The sequence below is a fragment of the Aptenodytes forsteri genome, unplaced genomic scaffold (genome assembly GCF_000699145.1).
Source record: "Aptenodytes forsteri isolate BGI_AS27 unplaced genomic scaffold, ASM69914v1 Scaffold55, whole genome shotgun sequence".
NCBI lineage: Eukaryota > Metazoa > Chordata > Aves > Sphenisciformes > Spheniscidae > Aptenodytes > Aptenodytes forsteri.
Genome location: NW_008796063.1, coordinates 8544446 through 8564776, shown reverse-complemented (window position 1 = coordinate 8564776; position 20331 = coordinate 8544446). Strand labels below are relative to the sequence as shown.

The window sequence follows — 20331 nt, the reverse complement described above, 5'->3', positions numbered from 1 at the left end:
ACTGGAAAATTGGCAGCCGTGCTCCTCTACTGTAGACTGAAAGCCTGTGGCAGAGGGAAAAGAGTTAAATGAAAAAAATGTAATTCTTCAATAATAGCTTTAGAAACTTACGCTGCTAGTTCGCTCTAGAAAGCACACCTGAAATATAGAATAAAGGTGATAATTATATAGTCAGACTATATGCAGATAGTTACAGATGGCATACTTTTCCACCTCAGTAATGTATTCTTAAAATTGGGGATGGGGAAGTAAAATGAGTTATTTGATTTAAAAAAAAAGAAAAGCTCCACCACTCACAGGAACTTTAAAATTCCTTTTGGCTAGTACTAGAACATACAAGTTCTGATTTTACCTGAACTTATTCCCTGTTTTTTCTGGTATTTTTTCCTCTGAAGCACTCGCAACAGGAAGAGGAAATTAAAGGTTGCTCTGTCGTGCTTCCATAGAACAGCGGATGGTGATTCTGTAATCCTGTTTTGTTTCAAATTGAATTGCCGTAGTCCTGCAGACTTCTCTTTTTTGGTCAGTTGTTAAAAATTTTTTTGGTCAGTTTTTAAAAAAAAAAAAAAAAACACAAGAGAAGCTTTCTCTAATTATGCAGTTTGCCAATGTAAGAAATAAGTAATTTTTAATCCATTCTAAAAATAGTTTCCTGGTGCGGCTGCTTTAATTATTACTAAGATAGAGGATTTGTGTATTTTTTTCCATGAACATCTGGGTTAAATAGTGGACTTCTTTGGTCTGTTTGCTTGACATGTGAGGTGAGGCAGTTCTTATTCTGCTAGCTATGTTAGGTGGGGAATGTTGCTTTGGAGTTGAGAGGTGGAATTCTAGTAGAAGTGTTCAAAAAAACAACAACAAAAAGAAAACATATATTTGTTCCCATATTTTTTGTACCGTGTCTTCACTTTCCCCAATATAAAGTTAAGGTGAGACCGAGTGTAAGTCAGGAGCAAGGTGAAGAGAGATGAGAAGGGGTCCGTACCAGGGGAAATGGCCATTTGAGTATCTTCTGAGCATTCATTCTCATGCTGAAAGATCAGAACTGGGTGGAAAAGAGACTACCTCAAAAATAGTTAGGTCTTTTATAGTTATCTTCCTCTCTTGGATCCTAGTTTTAGGTAAGTTAGAGCTCTAATATTTTCATCTTTGGCTCTGTAATTACTTTTCCTGGCCTGTTATGAGTTTAATGGATACTGAACAACTTGGATTGCTGAGATTGTACTGAGCAGTCCTTATTGAAAAGCAAAATTAGGCTTGTAGCTGGTAATGGGCTTAGTAGAAATGGAGATTGATGCGAGTTTCCTGATCTAATTTTTGCTTAAACTACTGTGCTATTTAGTAGAATTGGAGAGAGGGAAATGATGTCTCATCTGTGGCCCTTTCAAGGGAAAACACATCGATGCAATTTTTTATCACTATATCTTTTTTTCTCCTGAGTGAGGTCCTGTCATACTTACCACAAAACCTTTTTGTATTTGCAAACTGCTTATGCTGCTGTAGCACACCTGTTTTGGTTTATGATGTATCACGTACCTTTTGTGTGCAAAGAGCAGGAGTTTGCACTACATTTGATGGGACTTAGAGGTCTCCTCCAGGAGTCCCAGAACCATTCTTGGTTCAGAAACTGCTTAGTCCTTGTTCTAAAATGGGTGCGTTCTGAAAGAACACAATGGAATTCTGGTTTAGCATTTGTATAAACATGCAGTGCAGAAAATTAGGAGGCCTTAACTGAAAGGGACTTTCATTAACTCTTCTATATATTTTAACAATAGAACAAAAGAAATGAATTTTTTTCTTTATGTAAATACATATTCCAATCACTGATAAACCAATGCTTACATTTAATATTTAGGTGGTTTTTTGTGAATTACGCTCAGGTAGTATTGTAGCTGGTATGATTGCCGGAAAGTGTTTGGGGTTTTTTTTATGGTTTTAAGATTTCTTTATCTGATATTTTGTTTTGCAGTATTATGTGCCAAGAATCTTGCAAAGAAAGATTTCTTCAGTAAGTATGCCCTAATTGTATAACTTTCTGCTCTTGATTAATCAGATTTATTTGTAGATTGTGCATTACTGTCGTGTCTCATCTATGTATGTCACTTGTTCTGTGGTTCCATTCTTGCAGTAACATTGCATTACTACATGAGTAGGCGTTACCCTGAATTGTATTTAGCTAGCATAGACTCTAGGATTGGAAAGAGTGAGGACTCTCAAATTCTAGTTGAAAGTCTGGCTAATGAGACCACAAGCAGGTTGCTGCTTACAGTTCTGTGGGGGGGTACCAAGAGCATCCATCTCAAAGACGGCTCTATTTGTAAAGCGTGCCAAGGGTACGAGTGAAATATCCGTGCTGCAGTCTCAGTATTATGTTAAGGACTGAATAAAAATGCCTACTTATCAGTATGTGTGGGTATGCACTGTTAAATTAAGCACGTTTAACCTTTTGTTTTCTAAGAACTTTCACAACTTACGGCAGATATCAATCTATATGACACAAGTACGTTATCTAATTAGGAACTCAGTTCTCTATTTTGGATTTACTAAAATAGTTTTAGGAGAATGGCAACTTTCCGTTCTTGGGGGTGAACAAGCAGAAGCTCATGATAGCATTATCTGGGAAGAAACAAAACAACAAGTACTATGTTTAATAGCACCTTTTCCCTTCCGCAGGACTTCCTGACCCATTTGCAAAAATAGTTGTTGATGGGTCAGGTCAGTGCCATTCAACTGACACTGTGAAGAACACATTGGACCCCAAATGGAACCAGCATTACGACCTGTGAGTTGCTTCTAAGGTCATAAGTAAACAATATTCCAGAGATTTATCTAGTAAATGGAATGCAAGGGTTGGCACTGCAACTTCATTGTGCGTTAGCAAGAAGAGTCACATTTGCTGAGGAGGACTGATTTTTTGCAACAAGAGATTACCTGTTAATAAAGGAGTGGTACTTTGCTTTTAGGCATTTGAATTTGGAAATATTTGTGTGTCAGCTGCACTGCACAACTGCTTAGAGTAAGCTCTACTGGAGCAGTGCAGTCCAGCCTTTACAAAAGATTGTCCTTGTTGTAGTGATTTATTTTCTTCAAATTATTAGAAACATAAATTTTAAAGTTTTGTACGTTAATCGGCTTGTTGCATAGCTTTTAATGAGGCTGTCTGTAGTTAAATTCATGCTGCAGCAATATCAATTTAACGTGCTGTGTGAAATCATAGTGCAGTAATTCATTAACAACACCATTTCAGGCTTAAGCACTTCTGTATTTATAATGAAGCAGTATGACCAATGCACTAAAATGTATCGGAATTTGTACCAAATAAAGCATAAATTCTGTGGAGTAAAAAGAGGTTCTTTTTTGTAAAATTACTCTTCCAATATGTATTTTTCCAGATATGTTGGGAAGACAGATTCCATAACCATCAGTGTATGGAACCATAAAAAAATCCACAAGAAACAGGGAGCTGGCTTCCTGGGGTGTGTCCGACTCCTCTCCAATGCCATCAGCAGGCTAAAAGATACTGGATGTAAGAGCAATTCCCACCTGGTGCAATCAGGAACCTTCGGTGCCTTGTATCTGAGTAGTGAATAATATCTCCCCCCCCCCCTCGCACAGTGTTTTGTTGATCTTTCCTATTCTCATTTGCAGACCAGCGTTTGGATCTATGCAAACTAAATCCCACAGATACCGATGCTGTACGAGGCCAAATAGTGGGTAAGAATACTCTCAGCTAAACTTTCATCTTCTTAGGTAAATATACTGTATGGACAAATGTGTTAAAAAAGAAACCTGTAGTCATTATTGCTTCTGTGCCTTTTCTGGGTTGTTTCTTCTGACTTCCATGGGATTAAATTACATAAACTGAAAATTTTCATTGTACTCCTATGTAGGAGTTTGTTTTCTCTCAGTTGATAATGGGAAACAATATTAAAAAGAAGGAATGCATCTGGCAAGGTTTCTAATGCAGCTCTGGAAGGGTAAATGTTACTGTGAAACACTGCATTTGAACCAAGGTGACGGGCAAAGAGAATCTTATTGTGGAAAAGAGCATCTGGAGGAGTTAAAAGAAATTTTGCAAATTGCTGTTTTAATACCTTTGACTCATGTAACGCATTTCCAAATTTCAACAAGGCAGTGCTAGTTTTACGGCTAATTTACCCCATCTTACCACGTTTTGCTGCCCCCAACCCGACTCAAGCTTTTCATTGATATATAAATATATTTGGCAAAACCCAAATTCTCACCGTAATGATGACATCTAGTGGTGAGTAATTTCTTTCCAGCTTACCTTTCTGGATCGTCATGAAACACAGATGTAAAACCGGACATGTTTGCTATTTACAGAAATAGACTCGGTTTAAGTTTTGATGTGGTGATGCCTCTGGTTTCTCTTCTCCACTTTTAAAAAATCAGTAATGCTTTAGGGTTATAGAAGGAGTTTTGGTAAGTGGTGTGCTCTCGTGTGTAGGCTATAGCTTTCCTTAATATTTTACCCTGTATAATTGGGGGTTGTTTGGCTTTATGTTGTTTTTAAGGGAACTTGTTGTTCTTTTATTATTAACTTGTGTTTGGTTTTTTTATTCCAGTCAGTTTACAGGCACGGGACAGAATAGGCACAGGAGGTTCTGTAGTAGACTGTAGAGGGCTTTTGGAGAATGAAGGGTAAGGATTGTTTTCTTTACACTTATTTAGAAAAATGGTTTATATGTGGAAAGAATATAATTAACACTAGAAATAGTAAACATCAGTGTGACTAAGATATTGTCTGGGAATATGTACCAGGTAATAAGGTTATAGATGAATACTTAATTGAAGAAAGTAAGCTAAGCTGGGTAGGACTTGATATTTTTTGTTACCAGTGCTTCTGGCACATCCATGATAAATTTGGGGTATAAAAACATTACAAAAGTGGCATATCTTGGGTTAAAAGTTGCACTACTTGAAGTAATGGAGCGCGCGAGAGAGAGAAACCGTTATTTCCGCATTCGCTTCTCTGTGATGGAAACTCTTGAAGTTTCCCCATTTTCAGAACGGTTTATGAAGATTCCGGACCGGGAAGGCCGCTGAGCTGTTTTATGGAGGAACCAGCACCGTATACAGACACTACGGGGGCTGCTGGCGGAGGCAACTGTCGCTTCGTAGAGTCCCCCAGTCAAGATCAGAGGCTTCAGGCACAGCGACTTCGGACCCCTGAAGTCAGAGGTCACGTACAGACACCTCAGAACAGACCACATGGTCACCAGTCGCCTGACCTACCAGAAGGCTACGGTAAGAGTTTTCCAGAACTATAAAACTGAAGTTTTTTTCAAAAGACTTCAGAGAAAAATTCTCCCATTTTAATACATAGATATGGTTTACCTGTTAAAACATGCAGCATCCACGTGTATCTAATGGTCTGCATTTTGGAAAAGGAACTAAGCAGTGCGGGTGGGAGTTTGAGATTGGCTAATTAGCAGTTGGCTATGCCAGGATACACTGAGGGGTTGATGGTAAATTAAACATGAGGTTGTGGTATGATGCTGTTACAGAAAATTCACTGCTAATCTTGGCTGTGTATCTAGGGAGAACGAATGTAAAGAGCTCTTTAAACTGGAGCAGTAATGCTATTTTTTCCTTCCCCCTTGGCATGTTGTGTAGGTTTGAGCCCACGTTTGAGAAAAGATCAGGAAAATATAAAAGCAACAAAGAAGCCAGTAGTACAGAAGATTAGGGAGGATAAGATTAAGGAGAATTTAAATCTCGGAAAAGAGCACACCGAATCTAGGAGTAAAGAAATCCAGTTTGGGGGTTTTGGTTGTCTCAAAACCTAAAAATAAAACTGCAAACTAAAACATACTGGTGCATGGATTTGTGTGTTTCAAAAAGAACACTGAAATGTGTAGTCAAGTAAGTTTGCAAAGACAGTGTTTAAGGACAAAACAGTCCATGCTGCAAGAGATCAGGTGGGATGGCTCAAGTACTTTCTCCTAGCTCTGACAGAAAGATAATATGCTAATGGCTTTGAACAAACTGCTTATTCTGATTTTTTCAGATTTGTAATTAAGAATAATCTTACTTCCCTTTTCATAGAACAAAGAACAACGGTACAGGGACAGGTTTATTTTTTGCACACGCAGACTGGAGTTAGCACATGGCATGACCCTAGGATACCAAGGTATGTATTTATAGTTACAAAGTCAAGGTGTTTGGGGTTTTTTTGGAGGGGGAAGGGTGCATGGCAGTAAGCTGAATCTTTAAGAGCAAAAATCTATGAAATGGCCTGTCTAAATTTAGAGGGAGAGCTTTATGAGCAGAGGAATAATTTTGGATCTTTCTAGTTACCTTTTCACCAAACGTTAAAGATTGTGTTCTTTTTGAAAGAAAGAATTATCTACTTGTGAATCATGTAAAACAAAAGGGAAAAAATATGTAGTCCTTCAGGAACTCCCGTTTGACAAATTCTTCCTAAGATGTCAATGTGACTGTTTTTTGGTGAAGCTACAGATTTCTGAATCTTGCCTAATCTTTTTTTTTTTGTATGAAAACAGTTTGGACTGCAAATTGAAGGAAAAAAGTAACTACTTAAAGCCGTTGTTTCTTGAATATTGAACTTGTAACTTTTGCTCTAATAGTGCTCACTTAAGTATAACTGAAGCAGGGATTACTTGTCACCTTTAAACTTGAAGTGGTGTTGGGGTTTTTTATGCTTTAGACCAATGATTTGCAGCTAGAAAATTTGAATCCTCCACATGATTAATTTAGTAAAGCCTCTTTAAACCTTAACCTGCAGTTAATCCAGGTCTTTGTGACTAAGGTCTGGCGCTCTTCCTTGAGGAGCTCTGAATCTGGGCTGTTTCTCTGGACCACCTGCACACCAGATTCAAGAGTGAAACACTAAGTTTGTAACTTCAGCTCCTGCACTGGCTGGATAATACATGAATGAGATACAGGATATTAGAAAAATGATATAAAATAGTGTAGGCAAAAGTGTTGATAAAACCACAGTATATGGAAGGATATGAAAAATAAAGTTGAGAGAGAGAAAATAGCTGATGTTAGATTAGCTGGTATCGCTGGAAGAAGAAATGACAATGCTCATTCGTTCATGTCACTCGTGTCAGGCTTGCGTGCCCAAAGCCTTGTCCCTTCTTCAAGTGATGCTGGTTGGCCTAATGAAAGGTATTGCTGCTTCTCTCAACAAATCTTAGAGCCAGGTTTTCAGGACCAGCAATGTAAGTGGACACAACAGTGTCTTGTGAGTCACAGGTCACTCTTGTTTTAGTTAAAGGTGGCTTTCATACTACCAACTTGCAGTGCAAAAACCTAACCTTGGCTTTTAGCACAGATGTCGGTTAAAACTTGATGTAATCAGATCTCTATAGTACTTTCAGATGCACAGCTGATTGAAACAAATGGTTACAACCATAATCTTCTTTAAGGAGCCTAACAAAGGCTCGTCTGTCTGCCTGTGGATCTCCTGCTGACTTACACACACTGTGACACTGATGAAGCCTTTGGTGTACAAAGTGTTTCTACCTTTCTAAAGCCTCACAGTTTTCTCATTTATAGTGATGCTGCATGGTTAGATTTAGGTAAGGAAATACATAGAGTGGTGTCTTCAACCCTGGATAATAAGATGAATCCATGCCAGCTGTCTAGAGAATATTTTACTTAACAATAGCTTTTCTGTCTAAAAATAATCTTCAGGTTTCCCTCCTTCCTTTTCTTGCCACTCTTAGTGTTTTCCTCTATTAGGTGGCTGGGGCATAAGTCTTTTCAATTTTCTAGGTGTAAATACCTCCTATGTATTGAATTCAACCACTACCTGAAAGTGAGCGACCACCTTTAGCAGCACTTAGAATGATACCCAAAATTTATCTAGGATGAAGGGGGTGAATGTGTTAGTAAAGCCTTATTCTCAATGATTTATCAGTCAAATAGTTAGGATTCTAACCTTGTCTAATTAAAGAGGTGATTTCTTTTTTTTAGGTGATAGGTGATCTTAGTACTTGGCTGCCTTAGCCTCTTAACTTATTGGGTGTTTGGAGACAGTGGTTGGTGCAGAGGCCTTTGGTTAATTGTTTGGTTTTCTGCACGTGGATCACATTAGTGTTAATGGGAATTTTTCTTTGAAATTTTTGCTATGAAAAAATGTCTCTTCCTCCTTTTACAGCCCTCAGAAGCCCTGTCATCAGCTAAATGATGATGTTGCATATTGAAGTTACTTTTAAGCTGTATGGCTTTGTTACTTTCAAAGCTTTTCAAAGACAGAAGGTGTTTTGCTGATTTACCTTTCTATCCATGTACCATGCATACATAGGGAGTTGCACTGCTTAGATTGAGGATTCTAAAAAGACAGCATTAAAATAGCTATTCTGTCCTTCCTAAGACTTTCATAGCCTGGAATCACTGAGCACCAAATTCATTCCCCCCTCTACCCTGAATGTGAATTGGTTTCATCTTAACTTCAGAAGTGCTTTAACATTTTGTTTGCTTTTCTCCTTAGAGACCTTAACAGTGTGAATTGTGATGAACTAGGACCTTTGCCTCCAGGTTGGGAAGTTAGAAGTACAGTTTCAGGAAGAATATATTTTGTAGATCATAACAACAGAACCACACAATTCACAGATCCACGACTACATCACATCATGAAGTAAGAACCTTGCCTGCTAAATAATTCATGTCAAGTTTGGATTCTTAAACTTTTTATTTTTGTCCAATTTTAATACAGTCTGGGAGCCATGAGGGGCTGAAAAACTGCATGATAACGACATTGGGGAACAGATGCAACCAACGCTCTAGTCAGGGTCAGAGCATCGGTTCTCAGTGCTGGTTTTATCTAAGCTTTTTGCAGAGACTCTTCAAAAATGTTTTTACTATGCTTTGCAGTCCTCAAGTTTAAGGGAGGGCTTGCTTATTTCGGCACAGCACTGATCTCTGAGCTTGCACCACAAAGTTGCACCAAGCTGTGCTGGAGTGAATAGGCAGTTCTGGAAACGCTGGGGTGTGGGGTAGAGGATCTGCCAGGCAGTTCCACAGCAGTCAGCTCATGCCTGCCTGGGTTAGCAGTTCTAGCTCTGTGCTAGCTATGCTAGACCTGAACTGGCTTTGTGCTCCTGTGAGCTCCAGACAAGAGGAATATAAAGCCAGCTGGAGTCTGGTTGCCTGGTGCTGTGCACAGCCAGCTCGGGTTTAGCAGGATTTAATAAGCTCAAGCTCTGCATCATGCAAAGGCAGCTGAACTGTTACAGAACTGACCCTGGAAGCAGCCTGGCAGTGCTCGTTGTGCCCAAGATCAGACTTTTTCCTGGATCTGAGTTGTCTGTGCTTGAAGCCAGCTGGGGAATCTCTGCATCTAAAAAATCATTGCTCCACAATGCAAATAAAACACTGATAGATAAGGATAGTTGAATGTATGAAGCTGCAACTATTTGGGACAAGTACATCTTCCTCTTTTAATAACTATACATGCAGTACTTTTACTGTGTCAAGAATCCCCAGCTTTAGTTTGCATGGAGCTGGAATAAAATTCATTGCAGTTGTTAGATAGTTCCATTTATAAAGCTGTTGTTTGTTCCGTTAGAGGTCTCTTTTCATGTTACACTCTTGAAAGTTGTCACTCTATGGGAGAAATACCACGCAAACTTTTTAATTACTGCTCAGTCAGCATGCAGTGATCATGCTCCACAGCCTTCCACAATGTGTTGCCGTATAAAAACTGAGCTGAAAAATGCTGAAACTCTTTATTGTAGATATCTGTATTCCTTATGTCCCTCAATGTAGGGTAATGATGCTATAGAAGCTACCCAGCTGAATATACAGTTCACTCCAGGTTCCTCTTAGAGAAGCTTACTCAGTTCTTCCATCATTGTTTTACATGTTCCTTATTGTTATGCTTCCACTTTCACAGCCATCAATGCCAGCTAAAAGAGCCCAGCCAGCAGCCTCTGCCAGCTCCAAATGAGGGGTCACTAGAAGACGGTGAGGAGTTGCCAGCACAAAGATATGAAAGAGACTTGGTACAAAAGTTGAAAGTTCTTAGACATGAGCTCTCTCTTCAGCAACCGCAGGCTGGTCACTGCCGCATTGAAGTATCCAGAGAGGAAATATTTGAGGTATTTGATTGACTTTTTACTACTATTAGTAGCTTTTGTAACTCAAGAGTTAAGTAAAACTGATCTTTGATTATAGCAAGTCTGCTTCACGAAAGAGGTGGTGAATACCACCAAGTGTTAAGAGTTGTCACTGGAATTTGCTTCAGATTAGCACTTTAACAGAATGGTTTTTCGTAGTTGAGTAGCAATCTATGTATTACAGTAATGCATCTTAGTAGACTTAATTATAGGAAGGAAATAAAATGTCTAATTGTAAAAATACACATACAGGAATCCTACCGTCAGATAATGAAGATGAGGCCAAAGGACTTGAAAAAGAGGCTTATGGTGAAATTTCGAGGAGAGGAAGGCCTGGATTATGGAGGAGTAGCAAGGTGAGATTTGGGGGGTTGTCTGACATTTTTAACTGTAAAATTGTCTTTAAAGTGACCTGTGGCTGATATAATTCCCTTTCAAATTATCTGTTAATGGTATATTTAAGTTATTTGTGATCTAGTTTATAGGTAGTGGTTGTAGGTTCAGTCTTGGTTTCATGGTAGATTGGAAAGTGGAAGCATGTGATTTAACAGTTGTCCCACAGCCCTCCTGGTGTCAAAGGCTCGTACTAAATGATTTGGTTTGCCTTGGATTTGGGAACGTTACTGGAATTAATGCCACACTGAGGTGTTTGTTTCCCCTCTTCCCTATACGTAGTCTGTTTTCATCACCATTACCCAGCGAGTGTGAAAGGCTTGTCTAGGATAGGCTATTGATCTTACTGCAGAAAGTGCTGATCCCAGCAACAGGCCCCAGTTTCATAAATGACAGTGTGATCAGCTCGAATTGTGAGGTCTTTCAAGAAGCATATAGACTCTGAAGTAAAATCCAAATCACAGTAGAGGTTCTGTTAAATACACCTGTCTGATTTCCAGTGAAAGGATTGCAAGACAACAGGGGTTCCTTTTCCCACATTCAGGAGAGTCCTCTGATCTGTTGGAGCAGGAGTGGAGATGAACTAATCCTAAACAAAGGCTACACCACCCACTTAGGTGTCTTTCAGTAACCCATCGCTGGACAAAGGAAAGAAGTTGGAACATTCTGAGCTGCCTTACCCGAGGCAACCTTGAGTGTCTCTGCTGTTGACATCCTGTTGCCCTGATGGCTTTCATAATTGCCCATTTGCTGCAACAGACTCTTTTCAGATCAGTACTGCTCCACTTCTAAGCATTAAAGTTGATAGTTCTCTCAGAATATTTTGGACCTGGGATGGGTGTCCAAATTTAATAATAAAGGGGTATTTGTCATGGTGAGTTGGGAGGTCAGAAATAGCTTTAGTTCCATTCCAGTCCTTATTTGTTACTGAGGTGAGAGAATTTACCTAAGCTCTCCTCCCTTAATGTGTTCGGTCTCTCTGCCCCTTCTGGGCTCTCTGCTGAAAGCAGAGATTCTCTAGTCATCAAGCATTTGCAGAAAAACAGCTTTTCTAAAGACTTTTCTAAAGTGATTGAGCTGATTTTAAACAACAGATTTTTTTGAGTATTTCTTTATACTGTACAGGTTGCAGAGGAGGGGATCTCTTAGTCTCTAAATATCTGAACTGTGTACAAAGTCAAGTTTTTTTGGAAGTGGGTCTTGTTCAGACTCAATTTGTTGATGGCGTCTTAACAGATTGCTATAGCTTCTCTAATTGATGTTAATCCCTTCAGTACTTCTAAACTAAAACAAGTCTGCCTGTGAGTGGAGTAAGACACTTCATGGGTTTTTAAGCGTACCTTTTTGGTCTGCAAATGGAGGGCAGTACAATGTGATCCAATTTTGAAATAAGCCTTTCATAACTGATGGCTAGTTTGATGATTCACGATAATTGTGTTGTCTGAAACTTAAGTGGAAGTTGCACCCTTCTAAAATACTTTTTTTTTTTGGCAGAGAATGGTTGTATTTACTGTGCCATGAAATGTTAAATCCCTATTATGGACTCTTCCAGTACTCCACAGATAATATTTACATGCTGCAAATCAATCCAGACTCTTCTATCAATCCTGTAAGTATTAACTTCTAAGCGACATACCTACTTTAACAGAGGTCCCCTGCAGTTTTTTGTTGTAGCTGTTCTTCCACTCTACAATAAGAGTGTAAACGAAGGGTAAAGCAGAATAAGAATGTGTTAACGAGTCTTATATTGATACAGTATGAAGTAGAGGGATTTTGTTCAGAAATGTAAAACAGGAGAGAGGAGGTATTCTTTGAGAAGTATCCGATTCCTTTGAGACTCCTCAGTACTGACCAGGATGCACGATGATTCTGAGAAGATACACGAAGGTGAAATTCATCTTCACTGTGAATGCAGGCGGTTGTGTAAACAGCATTGCATCCTAAGCAGCGTTCATCCCATGACTCTAGGGGCTTGTATGCCTTGCTTGCCCTTTCTCAACAAGCTGCTGTGCTTGCTTTTTTTTTCCTCACTGGAGGAATTGTATTGATGCAGACCCTAAAAAGAGCAGCAATTATGTATTGGTACAGGGGAATTTTTCCTGACGTGACATTTCCTGACATTTGCTCTGTGAGATGGGGGAGATAGATTGGAGGAATCTCAACCGTAGGACTTATGCCTCAGTTTTCAAAAGTCAGTTTATAAGCAACATGAAAGACATGAAGGAAACAAGCACGTGGCCTGCTTCTTCAAGAGCAAAACGATTTTGACGGTTAAACAAAGGACAAACTAATTTATTTGGAATTGTTGTATCTTGGATTCTGGGGATTTCATGGGGATTTTCTTTTCCTGAGTTTTGCCCTTTGAGAGGTCTAGAGGACTTGTATCCAATTTATTAGCCGGGTAATGCACAGAGACTTGTTTGAGGCATTTAATCATTAAATGGTTCTGTTCTTGGTTATGTTATGAGGAAAAATGGTGGCCCCTCTTACCCAGAGGGCTGCAGATAACTTGCACTGAACATACAACTGATGGTGCAGATATAACCACAAGATGTCAGTGTCTTCCCGCTGCCTGATTTTTTCCCTCCTCTCTCCCTGCAGGACCATTTGTCTTATTTCCATTTTGTTGGTCGGATAATGGGTTTGGCTGTGTTCCATGGACACTATATCAATGGGGGTTTCACGGTTCCCTTTTACAAACAGCTTCTGGGTAAACCCATTCAGCTCTCCGATCTGGAATCTGTTGACCCAGAATTACACAAAAGTTTAGTCTGGATCTTGTAAGTACTGTATTTATATATTGCCTTGCTGTAGAGAAGATGGGGTAGAGTATGTTGGCAGTAGTGAGATAACGCTTTATAGAAAATGTTTGCAAAAATCTTGTAATGGGGGAGGTCTGTACAAAATTATTAAACTACTGTTTCTATGTCGGAAAGCTCAAGGTACTTGAGGAAAAGTTCTTATTGCAAACTCTGTTAGCTCTCCTTGCAGCAAAGCAGATACTAAATTATTAAACATTGCATGGGTGTGGTAGAATATCACAATATCAAAATGCAAACTCAGGACAGAGTTCTGAGGGGAAGTACAGCCTGGTTCAAGAGAGAACCAACTTTTATTGAAAAGGAAATAAATGGAATTAGCTTGGACTTCTGTACACTACAGTTCAGAACAAAATCCACCATTCGGTGTAGCTTTGGGACTCTCCAACTCTGCTTTGTATTTGAAGTTATTGATGTCATTGAAATTCACTGCATGCGATCTCTTCTGTGCTTCACGCTGATAAATGACAGCAGATAGTTTATTGCTCTGTGTGTGTATATACCTAAAAATAGAATATATATGTGTGTGCGTTTGTGTATATAGGGTTTAATTAATTATTGTGAGTACTACTAGAATTAGATGGGTGACTCATACCTGGTCAGGCTCTTCAACAGGCATTAAGCTCCATGGAAATTGGTGACCGTGGCAATATTACTCTAGTGGTGTGAAATGCAGATGGTTAGTTACTGGGTTTGTCCTGAAGACTGACTAAGTGTTCAAATAACAAACTGTCAGTATCACTGCTGAGAGTTATCAAAATATCAAAAATACTAGGTTTACCTTTTATCTTTCCATTGTCAGAGAGAACGATATCACCCCAGTTCTGGACCATACTTTTTGTGTGGAGCACAATGCTTTTGGGCGGATTTTACAGCATGAACTCAAACCAAATGGCAGGAATATTCCAGTGACAGAAGAGAACAAGAAAGAATATGTCAGGTATTGCAGAACAAAAATAGATCCTGCAAATGTAATGGGAAGAAGGTAGTAAACAGATTAATTTTTTTATATAGTGAAACTAGTGAAATAAGTATTTTGGGGGGAAATACCTGAGTCATAAATGACCGGAGCGTTTTCACACAATGCCCTATTGTAAGACCTGGGAAGACGAAGCTGTGAATTGTACTTTGGTTTTTCTGTTGGTGGTGCAGTAATTAATTGTTGATGGAAAAAGGAACTGATAAGCACTTCTTTCATAATACAAAATTTATGTATTAAAACAAGCTCCTCGGTAAAACGAGCATTTTCCAGCTCTGCTATGAAAAGCCCGGTCCTATCTAGCTCATCATCCCTGACTTTTTCTTTTTTCCCCCAGGTTGTATGTAAACTGGCGATTTATGAGAGGAATAGAGGCACAGTTTCTGGCTCTGCAGAAAGGTTTTAATGAACTTATTCCTCAACATCTCCTTAAGCCTTTTGACCAGAAGGAACTTGAGGTATATGTTTTATCCACATGGAATATTGTTTCGTAACTTGTTTGATTTACAACCAAGCACTGATTTAAAAAAACCAAACAAACAAACAACAAACCCACAAAACTTATTCCAATTTATGTACCAGAAAGCTGTGTATTTGTTTAACCAAACTCCTTTTGGTTTATTCTAGACATTGTTTGGGTTAACGTTGTTGAGAGGGCTACTTAAACAGGGAAAGACAAATACACTGTGTTGTCTAACCAAGGACTAATGCTTAAAGCAGGTGGTCTGAGCAAGGAGGGAGTACTGCAAGTTTGAGGAATGGTTGGCAAGACCTAATGTGTTATCTACCCCAGAACTTGTTTTCTTCAGTAACTGTTTTCATGCATGGCTGTTCCTGTATTCACGCAGGGCATGGTTTACAGGAACTAAAATAGAAGTGTGGAGCATATAGAAAATAAATGAATTTGTCTTCTCGTTTACTCCTGAGATGCAGAATGCTGCGTCTTAAAATAATTCCTGTTAGAGCAATTTTTCCTCTGTTTTCGCCTTTTTAAAAAAATAAGGCAACCTGTGGAATATGGACCATTTGTGGTATTGGAAGCACTACCTTCGTGCTAGTCGTTCGTGCATACTGATTAATCCCGTGAAGTTATTGCATGCCATTTGCTAGCTGCTTGAAAAGGCAGATTAAAAATCCATTAAATATTTAAATACTATCTGCATCAGAACAGTCACAACTGTCCTAATAATGTAAATGAGTGTAAGTGGGTGCTGTCTCAGTGGCACAAAAAGGCAGCTGCTAAATGGTTGCTCTCAGAAATGTGATCCTCAATATGGAATATTATGGGACATTTAGAATATGACGCACATTTTGTTTTGAGGGATGAAGTTTTCTCTATGCCGTTTATTTGTCGTTGCCAGGGGAGGTGGTTAGATTCATGGCCAGCAGTGACTTCCTTTTACAGTATTTTGCAACCTGGTGTCATCTGGAAAAGAGATTGAAGTAGTATGTCTGGTCTGAGTCAGAGCCTCTCACAAACGACATCAGAAAACAGATGCAAAGTTTCTGTAGTTTGTTGTGGAACAACAAACCAACTAGGATGTTACCATAAACCAAGCAGGATTCTGTCATAGTCGGTATCGGCACCTCTAGGACAAACCTGCTTCAGGACAATGATGTTGTGTAGCGCAGTAGATGGCATGCCTTCTTCCAAGTCTGTGCTGTACCCTCCTAAAGATATGCTGTACTTTTCAGGTAGGATAGATTTAACAAAGCAGGTCTCAAATGGGCTTCTGACTCTCGTTTCTTGTGAAAATTCTGGTTCTGGTAAATGTACTCCTTGGCCAGTTTCATTGCAGTTTAACTGGAGAGATTTACTGCCTGTTCCAAACTGTTTTGGAGCGTTGCCGTGCACCAAAAAGGTGGTTCAAGCGCGTGAAGAATGCTAGGCTTCGTGAAATGGTTGGGTGTATGTTTTTATAGCTGCAAACCTGAAATTACTCTGAATGTTGAAGCATTTTCTAATCCTTTAACAGCTAATCATAGGAGGCCTGGATAAGATAGACCTGAACGACTGGAAGTCAAACACACGTCTAAAGCACTGCATGGCAGATAGCAATATTGTGAAGTGGTTCTGGCAAGCAGTGGAAACATTTGATGAGGAAAGAAGGGCAAGGCTGCTGCAGTTTGTGACGGGTTCGACGCGTGTCCCACTTCAAGGTTTCAAGGCTTTACAAGGTGACTGATGTGGAGGCCAAGTTAATCTGTGGTGGGAGAAAGAGATAAAAATCGTCTGGAATTTACTAGCCCCTTGTAGAACATCAGTGTATTACTGAATAACTCAAGCACTTAAAAACTTTTGATCCCAAGAGCAGTTTTTCATTTGTCAGCAGCTCTGCTGATGGCGAACACTTTAGCTGTTGCTGATAATGATACAAGCTGGTCAATCTGTCATCGCACTTCGACTGGTGTCAATATTAGCTTATCAGTCTCCTACAACTCTGCGGACTGTTAAAATAATTGCATGCAAGCACGCGCATGATTATAGAGCTGACCAAACAATTTTTTCACATTAAAATTGTATTCTCTTCGTTGTTTGACAACAAACCATTGGATTTTAAAACAAGTTCCTGAAAACTGCAATTTTTGTCATCAGAAAAGGTAGCAGTTTCTTAGGCTGTTGTGATTCTCCTGGTAACGTTCCATCTGTTGGCTGACAGTAAACTGATGTTCAAAATTAAAATACATAGTTCTGTTTTACAAGAAAAACCTTCTTGCACTTAAGTCTTTTCATTTTTGAAGGTGCAACTTTGTTAACGTAAAACTTAGCAGCTTTCCAAAATACTAGTCTGCAAATTAATTGTCACGAACAGCGCTATTGCTTCTGCCATCCCTTCATCAGCTGCAAATCTGATCTACAGATTTAGCCTATGACATACTTATGTTTGCAGCTGGAACTGTAATTTTCTCTCTTGCCTTTTTATAAGTAGCAGAATCTGTGTGCGTGAATGGTGTTTTGTTGAAGTGCATTAACTAGGATGTCTGTCTGTAAGGTTCTACAGGCGCTGCAGGACCCAGGCTGTTTACCATCCATTTAATAGATGCAAACACAGACAACCTTCCAAAAGCCCATACTTGGTAAGATGAAAACATTCTGCATGTCAGCGCTCGCTTTCCCTTTGTATTGGTTTAAAGGAGTCATCTCTGTTTGTCCTGGGTATGGATTAGCCATGTGACACGCATAGATGACTCCCAAGTGTGCTTTGCTAGCTTGGAAATATCTGTACTCTGCAGCCAGCAAAATAATCGACTTACCTTCTTAAAGCTTGATTTGTCTTCTATACTATTTGTGGTTTTCGTTTATCCCAGAGTTGATTATTCTGGATAGTGAGATGTTTGTAAGTTTTTTGGTTTTTTTTTTTCTTTCTACGTGTTCAGCAAAAGTATTCACCGAGAAATGAGTCACAGCAATGAGTCCTCATGCAGGATTACAACAAATAGTTTTCAGATGTAAAACGTAGGAAAAGTGCGCTCTTGGTGCAGTATAGGCACAGAGCTGAGCTCTTGTACGGAAGTCTCACTCTATCAGAGACAGGAAATCATTTCAGCAGCGGCACAGATCGTCTGCAGGCAGAGCAGGGAGTAGGCCTGTCTGATGTCTTGCTTTCTTTGCAAGTCTCCTGCATCTGCCACCTGCCGCCTCCTCCCAAACGCTGCCCTGTTAAGTCGTGCATTCCTGCTGCAGAAATACAGTTGTCTTTTATCTTGTCTCCTGTGGCCACTGAAGTGGCTGAGGCTTTCTTTGATTTTTACAAATTCTATCTATATGGAGCTGATGTAGGATTTCTTTTTTCCAATAAATATTTTAGATTCATATGCTGCAATGTGTTATTTTACCTCTAGCTTTAACCGGATTGACATTCCGCCTTATGAGTCGTACGAGAAGCTTTATGAGAAGCTGTTGACAGCTGTGGAAGAGACATGTGGGTTTGCTGTGGAGTGAAAAAGCAACCAAAGGAAACAGATGCTAGCTCATGGACCACCAAATCAAAAGCTAGAAGAAGCTTGCTGTGAACTTCCTGCTAAGCTGTCTGAAGCATCGGAACTCTAGACAACTTAGAGATGGGGCTGTTTCCCTTCCACCGCTGGTGGATGAGGGTTGGGGGTAGGGGCTTTTGGTGGTTTCCAACTCTATTTTCTCCCCTTTGTTACAATAACCCCTTCCCTCTTCTTCCATCCCCCGTAAAACGAAATACAGCCAAGTTCAGCATTTGGCTTTGGTTACACAGGATATTCTGCTAGATTTGTAACACATATTGTGATAGGGTCAGTGACCTGTGGGGTTTTTTTAATAGGAGAATCAAAGTGTAATTAAGAATGAGCTTGATTTGCTGAGGACTTGCAACTGGTAGGTGTACCTGGTTAGTTTGTCTTAAATCAAGCTTGAGCCCTTGTAGAGTCCGGCGGGTGCAGAGTGTCTGACTGGCACTGGAATTTGCATTGCACATTTTAAACACCCGTTTAAAAAGTAAACTTCTAGCAGAAAATACCTCCATATGAACACTTAATTGAAAGGTAAAGAAATCCAAGCTCTGCCTTAGCAGGAAGCTCCCAGTGGAAGCTGTGGCTCACCTTGAGAAAAGTGAAGGAATCTGGGACAGCTTAAATGGTATTGTATGATTTCTTTTTGGTCGTCCTGGCTGAAATCTAATTGTTTTGCACATGAAAACAATTATTTCCTCCTGCAGAATTACTTTCCATAGTTCGTTCAGATATAAGTACCTTGCAGAGAAGCCTTGTAAGGAGGAGAGAGGGGATAAAAATCTGTTCAATCCCAAAGCTGTGATTTCTGTGCCACTGTTTTACCCGAGATGTGTTTGTGTGACTTCAAATTCTACGACTCGCATTGAAATCGCCAAAAGCTAAGTTAACAGAGCAGACTTCTGTTCTGAAGTTTTTGGCCGTGGGGAAGGTTTATTTGGAGGTTGAGGTAAAAGGGTAACTATATAGTGAGTACATTTTAAATGCTATGGAAAGCTATTGGAAGAATTTATGACTTCAGTTCTGTAGGGATGAAAATTTCTCCAGAGAGCCATATAAGGCTATTTTTTCAAATATCTAAAACTAATATTACAAGGTTTGTTCTCTAACACATTGCTAAAACGACTTCCCAGGGGAAACAAAAGCAAATCAAATACCTGAATCACTAACATTTTTTCCAGTTTGCACACCAAGATGAGACAGTATTTTAACAAATAACACGGCTTCGGAAAGACCCAGTTGTCTATCGAACATGTCTGAACTTAAGTAAAGCAGACTTGCTTGTATAGGATTTTTTTTCTTTGGCAAGCCTGATTTTTAGAGAGATTCATTTCTGAAACATTTAACAGATGTTATGTTTATGGAATAGTGCATTGAAATTCAGCTGTGGGTAAGAAATCGTTCTTAGAAGATGTCTACTGGAATACTTCTATTTTGTCTTTTTTTAATTGAATTTGATAATAGCTTTAAACTGTGATAGGACAGAAAGTAGACACTTGTCAAAACCCTGGCATCTTTCTCTGTTTTGTTTGTTCGTGGTTTTCTTTTTTCCATTGACCATAATTCTTGTGATTTGTTGTTGGGAGTAAGGATTGCATTGGAGGTGTAAAACTGTACCATATTGTGAGATTTGCACGGGGTGGCTAAAGATGCTCATCCTGCAAGGCTGTACAGGAGAGGCGTATTTAGACCCATGTTCTGTAGGAATCTTTTGGCACTTGGGGACCAGTTTCTGCAGTACTGGTTGTTGGGACGTAAGTGAAACTACGCGACTCCTTTGCAGAAAAGAGAGGAAATGCAACCTTCTGCAGAGAAGCATCTGCGCGGTCTTGGGCTGAGTAGCAGAATCCCCACAGCCCTGGCTTTTCAAAATGGCTGTGAAGTCGTACCTGTTCATAGAGTGTATTTAATCCTTTCAGTACGTTTGAATGTGCAATAAACCAGTCAGGGGGGGGAAAAAAAAAAAAACGCAAAATGGATTATTGCCCAAAAGCTTTGCATGCAGTCTCATGTGGATTTTTCACTAAAAGAGTTTTAAAAAAAAAAC

At 39.5% G+C, this 20331-nt stretch overlaps 1 protein-coding gene across 1 annotated transcript; it reads left to right on the top strand.

Moving 5' to 3' along the window:
- Window positions 1–1648: 1648 nt before the first annotated feature.
- On the top strand, window positions 1649–19792 carry SMURF1 (SMAD specific E3 ubiquitin protein ligase 1). Its single transcript, XM_009286573.1, has 18 exons — window positions 1649–1652; window positions 1970–2008; window positions 2674–2782; window positions 3393–3526; window positions 3649–3714; window positions 4587–4662; window positions 5030–5268; window positions 6070–6154; window positions 8486–8632; window positions 9890–10094; window positions 10365–10468; window positions 12000–12114; window positions 13107–13285; window positions 14127–14264; window positions 14641–14761; window positions 16280–16481; window positions 17306–17381; window positions 18147–19792. The coding sequence occupies exons 1-18, from the start codon at window positions 1649–1651 to the stop codon at window positions 18244–18246; spliced, it is 2139 nt and encodes a 712-aa protein (XP_009284848.1). The 3' UTR covers window positions 18247–19792.
- Window positions 19793–20331: the final 539 nt, after the last annotated feature.